Genomic DNA, 15556 nt, shown 5'->3' on the forward strand with positions numbered 1-15556 from the left:
TGCATCATATTTAGAGACAAAGCTGATTTTCCTCTACAAATGACTGGCACTATGGAATTCTGTTGACTGGCTGTCGATGGCAGGAGAAAGTCTGCCATCTCCTGGACACAGACGCAGCTAAACCGGTCTCTTTTGGTGTTTGGCCAGAGGGTGGAGATGAATCAGAGTCTCTCACTCCGCAACAGTCAGGTCGCCTGAGATCAGTGATGTTTCCCTGCTGCATGATGCTCTGCTCCACTCACAGCACATTCCATTTATTTTTTCTCCATCTCCGGCACAAACGTTTGATAGTGGGTTATGGGGTTGCATGAGTTTACGTGGACAAAGACAAACCAGCCGGCACTGAACCAAAACGCCAGGCGGATTTCTTTTTCTGAAATACACATCAGGGATTTTATGATCACACGAAATAACAATCAGATCTAATTGAAATACCAGTGATTTTTCATCCCTCAACAACCCACGTTAAAAGTCTCTATTGGAATTATTAAGAAGTTTAGTAATCCACATATTCATATTCTGTGAATAACACTTGAAGCTTGCATTTCTTGAAGGAACACCCAAGGACCAAATGGAATTTAAAGAGATAACTGAAGAAGCTTATATTACTTTTACCAGCTGGGATGTCTGATCTTTCCTGTTCAGTACATCGTAGAGTCGGACAATAAAACATCGCTAATTATCACAAAATTCACCAATATCAATATAACAAAAGCTAAATATATATCGATTTAGGCTCATTCTTATACATTGTTGATGAAGTGTAACACACAATTGCTCTACGCCAGATTTCATGCATGGTGGAAGAACTCAAATACCTAAGTAAAGGAAAGAAATGGACAAAAATGTACCTAAGCAAACTTTTCTACTAGAGTAAAAGTAAGTGGGTACTTGCTTTTAAATAGACTTACCTAGCCTAATATTCCCTGATGCAGCTGGGCCTACAGTAAATTTTGTTTGACTACAAGAAAAATACAGACTGTCATATTAATAAAGTAAACTGCAGCTGATGCTACTGAAAACACTTATTGGAGGAGGAAGGGCAAAGTGTTACCTGCCGGCATTATTGGATCAGTAATACATTTGACTATATTAAAATCCAAGTGGACATGTCTCGCAATGCACATAAAAAATGTAGAAAGTAGACATTTGTGATGGATGTAGTGGAGCAAAAGAGAAGTACCCTAAAACAAATCTACTGAAATACACATGAAAATGTACTCGAGTAACACATTATATGTAATTAGTCAAATGTTTATGTGCATGTTTGAAACCACAACCTTCACCCAGCATCACCAGACTGTCCACATGAGTTTGTACTGATGCCGTTTCAATCTCACAAATCTACTCCACTGTTGGACACGTCACAGCCATTCTGCGTGATTAATGAGCGGTTTAATTTCTTATTTGATTTTATTTATAAGGCTGGAAATAAAACAAATTAAAACAGAAGCCCTGGTGAAGCAGGGATTGAAAAGGCCCTGCAGGGCTGGATTGACCAGCTCATAAGAGAAGTAACATTCATTTTCCATGGGAAGAGAGAGAAGAAGAGAAAGTGGGGGGGCACTTTCTCCCTTTTGAATTTGCATGAATTGCAAGTTGTGCTCTCTCTCTATATACGCGTCAACAATGAACTTAGTACATTTCTACAAGCGCAGGAACCTTGAACTCCTCATTATTCTCTCCGCCCTGGGGCCCATTGAAAAGCGACATTGTTTCTTTAAGATCGCGCTCGCACTCATCGGCGGGTCTGTCCATTGTTGAGGGAACAGAAAGCGAGTTGAGGTTTGATATCCGGGGGCCGGAGGACACTAAGATTGCGCATATCATCATCATCCTCATCATCACTGGAGCAGCTGCAGAGGAGGCAGACACAGTGAAATCACCGACGGGTCGTGAACGCATCCTTCCTTCCAGACATGGGTAAGAAACTGCTGCTTCCAGAAATCGAACTTTATTAGTTATTAGAAGACCTGTTGTTTTCAGACGTGATTCCATGTGACTGCACGTGACAGCGTGAGGAGTTATAAAGTTTAGTGTGAGTTTGGGGGGGGTACTCACCGGCTGATGCTCCCTCCACTCACATGTTGAGATTTATTTCATGCTTCACGCGACACAGTTTCTTCCAGAGGAGCCTGGTCGCATCTGCTTTCGCTCGCCATCCTTCAACATTTGTTTGAAACAGGAGCAGCTTGACCTCAGCTCTGGATTTTCACCAGAAGCTCTAGAAACCTGTGTTTTCACCTGAGCTGCAACGACACACACACACACACTGTGGGGTCAGGGCGCGTGAGCTGCTGGCGTCATTTATGAGTTGATTGGTTACAAGGTGTGTGTGTGTGTGTTTGTGTGTGGTTAGGCACGCGGGCAAGTTCTTAAGTGTGTGTGTGCATGGCTCCTCCGCTTCCACCTGTTGTGTGCGTGCGTGGAAGGATGGATGGTGGCCCTGAAGTGCAAACACAAAAGCGTCGAAAAAAAGCAATTGGCAAATAAGTAAACACAACGAGCTTATTACAAAACACAACGACAAATCACAAAAACATCAAAACACAACCACAAACATATATTGTTAAAAGGACAGAATGGTCTTTCGTCCAATCAGCAAGAAGCCCTGTCCACTGCAGGTAAACCCCCATTTTCCGATAAAAGAAGATGTTGTAGTTGTGGTTTGTTTAGTTTTTCTTTGTGTTTTCATTTTTGTCCCATTTTGTCATTTGCCCTTGTGTTTTGTCTTGCTCTTTGTGTTGTGTGAATTGTATTTGTGTTTTGTCATTTGCTGCTGAGTTTTCCTGTTGGGTCCCATGTCTTGCGATTTGCTGTTGTGTGTTTGGATTTGTCTTTGTGTTCTCTAATGTGCCGCAGTGGCTTGTGATACACCCGTTGTGTTGAGCACTTCAGGGCCACCGTAAGCACGTGTAATTGCCCTGCTTTAATTAACTTCCTTTCTAATTGAACAATACTGAAATTAACTGTGTGTTATTAGCTAAGCGCCCTCTTCCATACTACAGTTAAGTTGTCCGATGAATGAGAGTGATCAGAGACTGCCTGTCTGTCCCTGTCACACACACACACACACACACACACACACGAACACACACATACACACGGCCATGTAGATGTGTTCAATTAAAGAGCTTTCCATTTGCTCCCACTGCCATCTGTGTTTACTGTAATGGTACCAGCCGCAGCCAGTCTGCTCCCTTTTGTGTGTGTCTGTTTGCATGCATGCGTGTAATGGCAAACATACACACATAGTTGCATTGTTTGTTTATAGATGATCTGTCTCTCTCTCTCTCTCTCTCTCTCTCTCCATCCTCTTTCAGCGCAGACAGCTCCCCCACTATCACTTTCTTGTCCCTGCACCCCCTCAGAAGGAAGTCTATGTGTGCGACTGTGCGACTGTGCGTAAATGTGTGTGTCAGGCATGGAGGTACCTCTGGCCTTTGTTTGCTTGACATTGGTGGCCCTTGTATCCCCATGATGCCGCGGGACAAAGACTGTTGTCTCTGCGGTCACAAAAGCAGCCTCTCTCTCTCTTTCACTTTGTCTCTCCTCTCCGTCCTCCCCCTTTTTCTCACACTCCCCATGCTGGGCGGTGAATGGAGTCAGGGTGCGAGCCGGGGTCAGAGCAGACACGTCCCCGTGCCCTTGGCCCTTGGCTTCCATTCAGGCAGCACATGACTCTGAGGGAGAATGCACAGCTTTACCAAGTGAACTTAAGTGTTTACAGCTGCAGTTCGATCCACAGTGAGGAATTGTAGCAGGATCGCTGTTTCTTTCAATGCCTGGTAAAGACTTTTACAGATAAAATCTCACCTAGGAATGTAGGTAGTTCCAGTTTTATGTGCCCAGGTTTGAAGATGTCCAGCTCTGGACATTTCTGCCATCCCCTCAGCTCAAAGGAATTCCATGTGCTATTCACACAATTGAAAATGAAATATCAGTTACTTCACCAACCTCATTGTACACTTTGTCCGTGGGAACTACTTTCTGCCAGAGCAGTGGTCACAATCCAAAATCCAGTGTAACAGGAAAAGGTTTCTTAATAGTAGCGGTTTAATATTTAGTTTTTTATCATAATCTTTGTCACTATTTATTTGTGGATGCACTGAAAATGAAAGTTCGACCACTGTGATAATAAATTGTATTTTCTTTGTACAATAACACAAAAGGTATTTCTGTGTTATTCACCAAGTGAAGTCTCTCAATCCCCCTCTGGTGTCTGGATGCAGTGTCGATCATAAACCCTGTTTCCTTCATACTAACGGATGGATGTGGACCAAAAAATCATTTAGGTAGTTCTTATCATTGATTGACAGCTCAGACAGAGTCGTTGATTGGTCATGTGTTTGTATTGACGGGACCACACCATGGCAGTCCCACAATATGATTTCTCCTGCACAGACTCTGGCTCCAAATGTGCAAGATGGAAGCTTTAATAACTGAGATATTTTAGCTTAATTTCTGAATAGCGGGATATTCTTTGGTTTGGGCTGTTAAAAAGTCAATATGGGTTGTGAGAAACTGTGGTTGACATTTAATCGATTTTTGTGGATATCTCTAAACACAAAAATTTATGTTTATCAATACTGAAATATAGTAGCAAACCTAGTGTAGAGCAGCGCAGATGAAAAGACAAAACAAAAAACAGTATTGGGTAAATCTCATAGAGCGATATTTCAATACCTTAGCAAGGGGAACAAAAGCTAGGGTTTATTATTGTTATAATTTGTACTCTGCTGTGCATAATTTGTACATTGTAATAGAGTACTTCTTAAAAGCATCAGTTAATAACGTGTCCTGACTCTCGTGTCGCCAACAGGTTGCTACGACTGCTGTATGCGCTGTTTGGGTGGGGTGCCGTATTGCTCCCTGGTCGCCACACTGTTGTGTTTCTCTGGCATCGCCCTCTTCTGCGGCTGTGGGCACCAGGCGCTCACAGAGACAGAGAGACTCATCGAGACTTACTTCGCCCGCAACCTTCAGGACTACATCACCCTTGCCTACATGTGGGTAGTAAAACTGAGCCTTTCTGTCTTTACAGTGACGTCTTTTTTTAATCTTTCAAATGGGCTGCAGTCTCCTATTCTGAAGGGCTTTCTGTAACCCTGAATTATTTCTTTTCCCCACATTCCTCTCCTCCTCAGCATACAATATTTCCAGTATGTCATCTACGGCCTGGCCTCCTTTTTCCTCCTCTACTGCATCGTGCTGTTGGCCGAGGGCTTCTACACCACCAGCGTTGCCAGGCAAACCTTCGGGGAGTTCAGGAGCACCATGTGCGGCCGCTGCCTCAGCTCCTCGGTGAGAGGGCCAAGAGTGGGCCAAGTAGAAGGGAATGGAGAGATTGGATGGGATTAATAGAAATACCACTCCCTGGTGGGTGCTGAGCTGAAAATCTTAAGGCTGCTGAAGAACCTTTGGGGACATTAAAAAGATAAGCGTACAGTGGGTTTGAGAGCGGTTCTGGAGTGGGGGTGGGGAGCGAGGAGAACGGAGCGTGAGATAATAAGCCAAGCTAATAAGAGGGAAACATAAATGTGTTCAGTAAGTGAGTCATTGCTCCGCCGCTCATTAAAAACACTCTCCTTAAATGACTTGGGTGCATCAGTGTGTTATGATGATGCACCGTAATGTTCATTCTCCCTTCTCCGTGTGCAGTTCATAGTGCTGACGTATGTACTGGCTGTGCTGTGGCTGCTGGTGTTTGCCTTCTCCGCCCTGCCTGTCTACTTCTTCTACAACATGGATGCCACCTGCCACACTATCGACGTCCTGACCGAGACCCCAGCGAGTATCAACCAGCTCTGTGTCGACGCCAGGCAATATGGTAACGACAAACCCTTTTATGGCCAAGTGTGGTTCTGGGTCATATGAATTCTGTTATATATATATTATATATTTTTTCTTATTGTTAACAAATCCCATGAAAACACAGAGGCCAAGAACAAATTGATCTTAATACTTGAGTGCTGATCCAATACCAGTGCATTTAAGAAATAACTTGCAGAACGTATTTTAACACCTGAAATCCTACTAACCCTGTATGAAGTGATGGCCTGGCCCAAGGTCAAACCCCTTGAAAGACAAATACATACAGAGAATAAACAGGATGTCATAGAACTTTTCTATCTTCCAGTTTAACGTATTTCCTTTGTAAAATATCCTCGTGCCCCTTCATGTGATGTATTTTTTTATAAAGTGCTTCATGAGATTGTTATAGTGTTGCAATAGAAAACTCTAGTGCCACCCTGAAGTCTTTTTTCCCCCTGTGCAACTTTCCAACAGTAAAATATTGCCAAATCGCTGACATTTTAGCTATCTCTGGCTAATGCTACACTGGATATCACTTCTTCTCTAAAAATATTAAGTTTGGCACTGTAGTTTTTGACCCCAACATGTAGCCTCCTGCTGCATTATGTGCTCAATAGCACATCAAATATTAATATGTATTATGTGTTAATTTGAAATGAGTTCCCCTTCAAATCTTGTTCAAGTTAAGCTACAGTGCCCTGTAGACTTTTTTTTATTTGCTCTTGAGCAACACCTTGAAAATGACATAAATAACAACACATATAAATATATATATTAATCATCAAAAGGACTTGAGATAAACATGTTTTTAAGTGTCAAGAGTAACATCTGGCAAGAAGCTGCTATTTAAAGATGAATGTGAAATTATTTTAATTGGATTATCATTGATGGTGTCAGCACCTCTGCAACTAATTTCCCTTAAACTTTTACTTTCATAGTTTTTTTTACGTTCAGGTGGATTTTACCAGTCAAGAATTCCTTTTCCCGATATATAAATCTATACATATATCTTTGGTTTTGATAGGTTCCGAGAATTTGTGGACAGTATATGGAAAGAATAACTTTATAGCTGTGTCCTTTTATTGCCTCTGTACTAAATAGGATTAACGAGAAGCTTTTCATTTTCACAGGGCTCCTGCCATGGAATGCAGTGCCAGGGAAAGCCTGTGGTATGACTCTGTCCAATGTTTGCAAGACCCGAGAGGTAAGGGACCAGGAAGTAAATCACATTCTGACACGCAATAAAGTCGACGCGTTATCACCACTCAATGCAAATCTCCTCCTTTCAGTACCGAACGACCTACGACCTCTACATCGCTGCCTTCGCCGGAGCGGGCATCACTCTGCTGGCTCTGGTGAGTGATTACGCTTCAGCCGGGGTCAATTTTACAGCACAACGTCCGCAGCAGGGCACAACAATAGCTTTCTGGCTCATGTGACTAAGTGACGCTCACAGTGTGGGCGGCGAGGCATCTCAGGCCTCCATGACTGATGATGTCTGCACTATCGCCCTCTGTTCGTCTTCCTCAGCTGATACAGACATCATAATAATGCTGTAATGTCTGGGGCTCTCCAGTCATTGTACTCGCAGCTCCATCAGAGGAGTGCGTAGCTGGATTATATGCAGCCGTTTATTTTTATATTTCTGGATTTATTCTGCTCTTCACTTCTTTCCTGACTGGTCCTGTCTCTCCTTCTCCCTCCATAGCTGACCTATACTGTGTCCACCACCTATAACTTTGCGGTTCTGCGGTATCACGGGAGAAAGGGGATAGGTGCACGGTGTTAGGCTCGCCAGCTTCCTGTCTGCTCTGTCACTTCTTCCACCACCAACAAGGGGCTCTAAAGGCAAAAACATCAATTCTCTACTCCCACGTCCTCCTGCACGGGGCCACCTGTGGTTATGGACTATGAAACTGAATCTCTCCTTTGTTCTGTTTTTCATTTCCCTTGTTGTAAACGTTATTTTGTATTTCTCTCTCTGTTTTTTGTATACATTTGTTTTTTCTGCTGTGTTTTTTCGTTATTTTTCAGTTCACCAAACATCTTTGTGAATCATTGCTTTCGTCGCTTGCTGAGGCTAGTGTCTCAGATTATTATTTAGTGAAATAATAACACCACACTAATAAATTAACAAGTGCAAGAAATACCCACCAACTGGCAACACATCTGCAGCTAGAATGCAGCTGTTCCGGAGAATGGGGGATTACAGGTTGCCTTAGCGACCGTCCCTCACATCTGGTTGCCAGGGTGGTAGACGAGCGTGCATTTGCCGTCTCACGCTGACCTCGGGACTTTTCTCACGAGCCGGAGAAAGGCCTCAACAATGGAGTCATGCCTGTTGTGAGAGCCGGCCAATCAGGAGCCAGCTCCGGGGGCCACCTGCGCTACGAGTCTCTGCCAAGGGTTATGTTACACGTCAAGGGAGAGGGTCGCCTGGACAAAGAGAGGGTTAGACCTCTCCAAATCCCACAATGCAGCTCTTCTGCTTGTGGGCAGCAACCACACACACACTCCACACATCCACATGCTGCCGCCTGACCCCTGCCCCCGCCCCTGAATAATGGAAATCATAGATTCAGATTGGATGAAGAGGCAACTGAAGGAATTTTCCAATGCTCTCGAATAGTTTCTCTCTGACAAAGGGACATAATTGTTTAGTTCTGATCTAGAAAGGTCTGAAATTGTTTCTCAACATTTTGAGACGGAGAAAGCACTAGGTGCTAACTTATTGAGTAACTTTATTTTATTAGATGCAAAACAATATTGTTGAGCTGTGACTCCCCCCTGCGTGACAGAGGTTATTTTAGGACACCTTTGTTTTGTCTCTAATACTTTTAGGAGTTGTGTTGTAGTTATTGTATAATAACAGTTTTTACTTACTTTATCTTAATTTACTTTTGCTTTTAAACTTTTACTTAAAAAAAATGAAACCTTTTGTAACAATCAGTGGATTATTTACGTTGGCTGAGAGAGCTCAACACACTGTAAATTAAGAAAACACATACAAATGGAAAACACACATGTATATTAAGAAAACAACTTCATAAACTTGACAACACATGCACTGCAAAAAGTCACAACACAAGCAAACTCAAAAAAGTGATGAACCTGGCTGTAGTTCAATGCTTTGAGAAGTTCCACCACTACTGACGAGTAGCAGAAGTAAATGAATTCTTCTACTCGTCAGTGGTGGTGGAACTTCACAAAGCATTGAACTACAGCCAGGTTCATCACTTTTTTTTTGGGGTCCCCTGGAAACATCTCTGGTGATGCTATTTGCAGCATGTTCTGTATTTGCTTATGTTGTGACTTTTTGCAGTGCACGTGTCATCAAAGTTTTCCTAATTAACAAAATGTTTCTATTTGGATGTTTTCTTAATTTGCAGTGCGTTGAGTTCTCTGCCACCTTAATTATTCTATATGATGGAAATTTTACCCAACTCTGAATGGTGGATTTGTCAAGTGACAGCTGGTTGTTTAATGATTACCTTTTTTTTGCGTTGGTAATGTTTGATAATAAATGGAATATTCTTTCTATTATTTGTGCAAAATATCTGTTTGAAGTACGTGTGTGAAAGTCTGTTGCAGCGTTTTAACTAGCGCGGCATCCTTGGCTTCCTGCCTCGTGTGGGGGCCCAAGGTGTTTTGTAAGGTGTTTTGTATTCTCTCCTCTTGTGTCCACAGGTGCACGGTTGCGTGCACTTGGCTGTGTACCAGGTGTACCAGAGGAAGCTGAGGCGCAGGGTGAAAGAGGAGGGCGCAGGCTACGACCTGTGTGGAAGGCTGCAGAGGGACAGAGGGGGGGTGCTGTGTTCTCCGTACCCTGCAGTCACGCCGGACGCCTCCTGACAGCCGCACCTGATTCACTGCAGAAGCTTCACAACTGAGCTGATCGTCAAAATAATGTTTTGTTTTCAACTTTGTAGTAATTATTAGATCGATTCCCCTTCATTGTTAAGTTGTAACATGGTACCAACGCAGTTATGTTTTTTTCTTTACAATGGCTGAATATATCATTAAGTTGGAGATTTAAAAATATGTATTTTGAAAAGCAGGCAGGATGATAAAAACAATTCTGTCTCGGGTCAGATTTCACAGTATGCAGTGCATGCTTGATATCCTTATTTAATGAAGGGAAAATAAACAGTGTTCACTGTCTCCTGGGTCGCACACATACTTGGTTATTCAATGACATTCAAGGTCCGGTGTGAGATAAGTCAAAAAAGGTGCATTTTGAGTTTTATCGAACTGCAAAATCCAGAAATGCTAATTCATTTAGACATTGCTGCTTATTAGGGCTGAAATTGAGGCCTTCTCTCCCCCTGATGGTAAAGTGACTGGAGAAAGGTGGAGAACTTAAAGTTACTAATAAAACTGAGTGACCTATTTAAGGTTTTAAAAATAGTTTAAAAGAAGCTTTTGTTTCCAACTTGAAAGTCGTTTTTTGAAGCCGTATACTTTCATGGATTTTCAAGGCATCAGAACAAAAAACAACAGACAAGATGGTATTTCCTTTTGGTATGCCGCATGTTTTTATTTGTAGCCAAGCACTGGAGGGTGTTCGACGCTTTGCCAGCATGTTGGCACAACCCGGTCTCATCCTCCGTAGTGCAAAAGAACAGGAGCAAGGAAAGTCGTCCATTAGTTCAACACAGAATCAAGACGAACAGTGGAAACTTTCACTCAATCGCACTCATAGGACGAGGGTGAATTATAAAATTAATGCCCTTTGCAATTTACATAAGCCATTAATTTAGACAGCCCAAAGAAATTAGATTTGTACATTCATAAATATTACAGTCACATTTAAAAAGAAACACTGACATGAGACTGGGTTGCAGTGATATAAGACAGAAACATGAGAGCAACATACTAGAGCACTAGAGTAATGCTACCAACCGACTGGTTCTCAGGTATGTTCCATTTCAGGTAAACACTGGTACGCTACATTATCTGAACAGGTTATAAACTGAAATGGTAAAAATATAGTAAACAGACAAAGTATTTTGTTCGATCCCGAAAACATTAACACAGAAAAATGATTAACTTAAGCCCTGATTTTTTTTATTTGAATTGATTTAGCTTACAGCTCCACTTTGTCAAAATGCCCTAATCAGTTCACAGTTAATAAAACTCTCGTAAGCTCAATCACATCTTATAAAACCTTTTAACAATGAACATATACTCGAGCTATTTACCCACATTAAAAACAAAGAACCGTGCAATAAAGTAAATAAGCCTGTACCTGATTGGACCAAGTTCCTTTTCACAGTGAAACTATTGTAATGTTCACCATTAGTCAGCAGTCATACGGAAATATGATGCAATTTGTTTTTACTTGAAAGGCAAATAATGTGCTACACAAACTACACAATGGCATCAATACAACATAAAAAAGGTATGAGAACGTGGACCCATAATGAGAAACCATGGTGACTTTGTGCATTCAGACAACCAAATGATTTGATCTTATTTATGCAACAGGTTTGGTTGTTTGAGAAGATATAAAATACTGTTCAAGAAGCAACTGAAATACTGAAGAGATTCTATTGAAACTGTCTGTAGCTCAGTTTGAATATTATTTTTAAAAAAACACACAGGCAAGAAACACTGCCCTCTGGATAACAGCAGCTAAAACCCAAAGGTTCAAGTGCACCCCCTGGTAAATAAACCGGACTGTTAGAAGAACACTGAAATCAAAATAAAGTACCGATCAATTTCATCAAGTTCTCAGAAAAGTCAGATGCAAGTTTCACACGTTGCTGTATGAATGGACAGGAGAGGGGACACACACATTAGTAGTAACGGCATTATCATTGTGATCATGCTATCTCACATCCAGCTGAGACGAGGAGTAACAGCACAAGAGATGTCAGGCCTGTAGGTCTGGTGCCTGCAGCTACACAGTGAAGGGGTCGACTGAATATTGGCTTATTTAGCATTTTAACGATTATCAGTCTCTTTTTGCAAATAAAAATGTGCTTCCTGTTTGTCATCAACACTTTGTTGTCTCTAGCAATGTCCCGCCCACATCACCGATTGGTTACACGTCACAAGTAACCTATAAAACTGAAGATACAGAGAGGCAAAGACAAACCTATAGACTAGAGCAGCTGCGGTGACCGCTCCGAGCTGTTAGTCGAAGGTAAGGCAGAGGTTGCGACATCACAATCCACTTTGCTGAAGATGCAAAACCATCACAATCTAATTAACGAGTTCATTTGTTGATCCACCCAAGTGACACTGAGCAAGAGAGACTAAGATAGTGAGAGGGAGCCATCGCTAAATAGCTTGTAGATCTGAACACAGAAGAATCAACTGTGGAATTGATGAGACAGTCTACAAAAAAGTAGAGAGCTATAAGTGCTTGAGCAAAACTGTTTAAATGCAGAGCAGGTAATTAACACTGTAATGAAGAAAACAGAAAAACACTGAGATGAAAACTGTTGTTACCTAACAGAGATTTTACTCTGGGAGAGTGAAAGTAATTTGTGTAAAAATGTCTTCAGACAAAAGTAGAATAAAAGTCAATTGAACTCTACTCTGAGTAAATATTAATTAATTAAAATGTAATTATTAGTTACATTTTAAAAGGGGTATGGGTAAAATAATTACGTAATCTTAAATTATTAAATTAGAGATCATTTTAGGATACCAGGCGTATGTGCATCGAGATCCACACAGAGAGCAACTAATTAAGTTCATTCTGGAACTTACATCCTGTGCATACATCTGAAAATTACAAATATAAACTCAGTTAGCATTTTATTAGGTACACCTAGCTAAAACTAATGCAGTGTAATACAACAGTCTTCAAATAAACCCTTTCCCGCATGACACTTTTTATCAAAAGTGTTTTAGAAAGTTGTTGTCTTAACTGGTTGATCATTCTGGAGGATGTAGTGTTTGGTGATGTTGAGTCTAAGTGGATTTGACAGAGAGGCGTTTCCGTTAATGAGCCTAAGACTTTATTTATATAAATGGGGTGAACGAAATAATAAAAACTACTGGACACCACAGCAGTTGTACCTTGACTTTCTGTAGTGGTAGTTTGTGTTTGTGTTATTTTACATTTAGACAATAAGAATTAAATCATTAATGCAAATGTAGTCTATATATTATGTAGTTATCGGTCTTCTCAACCACTAATAATCTTTATCAGCCCTTGAAAAACAATATCGGTCGACCAGTGATAATAAATCTAACAATCAAATTAATAAGAGCACCTGATTATCCCGTACCCGATGTCTGAAGCAAGAGCTGCAAAATAACAATAAATAATTCCCTTCTTATTAAAGACAAAAGTGCAGCAATCTTCCACGCACCCCGAATCATATTGGTCATCACACTGATGTCAGGAGTTCTCAATCACAGGATCGGCATGGATTGAGAACGCAGTCGCTGACAGAGAAAATGCACAGGCTCCCCAGCCACCGCTAACATATCTGATAAAAAGAGAAGGCTATGTTGTATTCAGTCCTTCTGAAACCGTGTAGAATCAGCTCATGGACAAATAGTTGAGTGGCTGTGGAGTGTGCTCTTCGGTAGAGGACTGGTATCTTCTCTCTTCCACTGTGTTAATTAAAATTCTAATTATTTTTGATTAAAATAAATGCTGTGAAAGCACTCTTTGATAAAAGCCCTGCATCGGCAGACAAACCTGGGTAAAAATGTTCTTGTGCAACACCATTGGAAGCGGACAGAGTAGAAAGGATGAGAGTGCCTGTACCGTTTGTTAATTCAACAATCTAGACACCAGCTGAAGGCCTTGACCCCGCCCCCCTCAGAGCCGCTGTATCTTATCCTTATAATCTTTAGTGGATACTGTTATCAGTACCTTGTACCTACAGCATGTGTACCATAAACAATACCTGACTGGCTCTTTAAACTGCCTCGGGCAAGTTTCAGCCAGAGAGGTTAAGACATCGTGGATTCACACCTGACCAATCAGCAGCAAGACGCGCGAGAGGCTTTGCGGTTGCCATGGAGATCTATAGTACTACTCAGTAGTGCGTGGTCCATCTGGTCCTCAGCAGCAAGAACCTCCCTGACAGCCGCCTCAAATGCAGCTGTGACATTAGTGTCATCCTTAGCACTGGTCTCAAAGTAAGGACAGCATCCGCTCTCCTCGCACCAGGCCCGGGCTTCGTCCGCCCCCACCTCCCTCCGCTCCATGTCTACCTTGTTGCCCAGCACCACGAAGGGGAAGCGCTCGGGGTCTTTGACATCTGAGTAGTACATGAACTCCTTCTTCCAGCCGCCGAGGTTCTGGAAGCTCTGCAAGTCGTTCACAGCAAACGTGAGCAGGCAGCAGTCGGCCCCACGGTAGAATGGCGTGCGCAGGGACTTGAAGCGCTCCTGACCCGCCGTGTCCCAGATCTGGAGAGTGACCAGGCGCCCGTCCACCTCCAGGTCCCTGTTGAGGAACTCCACGCCGATGGTGTGAAAGGACTGGGAGTCGAAGCGGTCCGTGACATAGCGGTTCATCAAAGAGGACTTGCCCACTCCACCGTCCCCCAGCAAGATCACCTTCAGCAGCAGGCTCTTCCCGCTCATAGTGCCCCTCCTCGCTGGGTCACTGCCCTCCACACCAGGTGGCAGACCAGGGTCGATTTAACCTGGAAAGAGGAAGACAGGCAAAGAAAGACACTTACAATCCAAACTGAAGCAAATATCACCTGTTGGGAAATGAAAGTGTCTGAGTTCTCAGAACAAAATACCGCACACACCCAGGGTTTCACGCTACTAACTGATTCAGTAAAGAAAACCTGTCCTTGCACCATTTGAACCTTTCTGGCAATAAGTGACAGATGTGTAATGGTTGACCAGTTTTAGGAACACAGTGACAGGGGTGAATGACCAAGATGTCTGCCAAAGGTCTCTTGCTGGGTGGCTGGAGACTGGAGGCTAACTCTGGGCTGCACAACCCAGCCTAGTTCTTCGCAACATGATGCAGTGGTTTTCACACATGATCGGGGGCCTGACTGGAATGAAATGCGAGCCATAGTGTGGGGAAGGAGCATTACAATGCTAAATGACAGCCTGGATTTTTGTGAGCTACGTATCAGGTGATGTGTGAGTCCTACGCCACAGAAAGGAGAAGGGCGAGTCAGGATCAGACCACAACAACAAACATGCTGCAGCATCAACTCTCATCAAACTGCTGCGTCGATGGTTCCTGTGACTCTGAGCTCCCACTGCTTCACAGCAGAAGTTAAACAGGAACCGAAACAGTCATCGGTTTTCAATATACAAACTTTCATGCGACAGGACATGAAACAATGTCACTGTGTGGCGGCTTTAGCAGCAAGCCCCGCAGCCGAACTAGCCAAGCTAGCCGGGGCTAGTCTGACGGCTTGTTGACATTCCAGCCTGACCATGCTAACCGTTAGCCTCGATGGGTTGTGCAGCTAACAACAGTTTTCAAAGGCCCGGAGAGGAGCAGAGGAGCAGCCGCTGCATGGAGGTGACGTGACGCAGCAAACAGAAGCGGCAGAATCACAGAAACACGTCTTTCCACTCACCCGGTCCCTCTGTGAGGCTGCGTGCTGCTGTGCCCTGCATCTGATTGACGTGACGTGCGCGCGTCCGGCGAGGGAGCTGCGCGTGCACGGCGCACAGGCAGAGGAGGGGTCCTAAAGTCTGACAGGTTCAGCCCCCTTCAAAACACCATGACAACACAGTAGGTGTTGTTCAGTTTAACCATTTAATTAAATGTCCGCTGTGGAAGATTTAGATG

General features: G+C 42.9%; 2 protein-coding genes across 4 annotated transcripts; one reads left to right on the forward strand and one right to left on the reverse strand.

The window, feature by feature from the left end:
• The first annotated feature begins 1663 nt into the window (after nucleotides 1-1663).
• On the forward strand, nucleotides 1664-9975 carry plp1a (proteolipid protein 1a). Its single transcript, XM_053429289.1, has 7 exons — nucleotides 1664-1923; nucleotides 4823-5009; nucleotides 5148-5304; nucleotides 5662-5830; nucleotides 6945-7018; nucleotides 7104-7169; nucleotides 9502-9975. The coding sequence occupies exons 1-7, from the start codon at nucleotides 1920-1922 to the stop codon at nucleotides 9664-9666; spliced, it is 822 nt and encodes a 273-aa protein (XP_053285264.1). The 5' UTR covers nucleotides 1664-1919; the 3' UTR covers nucleotides 9667-9975.
• A 350-nt stretch (nucleotides 9976-10325) lies between these two features.
• Nucleotides 10326-15418, reverse strand: rab9b (RAB9B, member RAS oncogene family). Of its 3 annotated transcripts, none has more exons than XM_053428133.1 (2): nucleotides 15342-15418; nucleotides 10326-14435 (listed from the first exon to the last, which is right to left on the reverse strand). In XM_053428133.1, the coding sequence occupies exon 2, from the start codon at nucleotides 14371-14373 to the stop codon at nucleotides 13765-13767; it is 609 nt and encodes a 202-aa protein (XP_053284108.1). In that variant the 5' UTR covers nucleotides 14374-14435; nucleotides 15342-15418; the 3' UTR covers nucleotides 10326-13764. The 3 variants fall into 3 exon arrangements, with proteins under 3 accessions (XP_053284108.1, XP_053284109.1, XP_053284110.1); XM_053428134.1 differs by having other exon boundaries at nucleotides 15204-15342; XM_053428135.1 differs by lacking the exon at nucleotides 15342-15418 and adding an exon at nucleotides 14547-15164.
• Nucleotides 15419-15556: the final 138 nt, after the last annotated feature.

The sequence above is a fragment of the Pleuronectes platessa genome, chromosome 8 (genome assembly GCF_947347685.1).
Source record: "Pleuronectes platessa chromosome 8, fPlePla1.1, whole genome shotgun sequence".
Lineage (NCBI taxonomy): Eukaryota > Metazoa > Chordata > Actinopteri > Pleuronectiformes > Pleuronectidae > Pleuronectes > Pleuronectes platessa.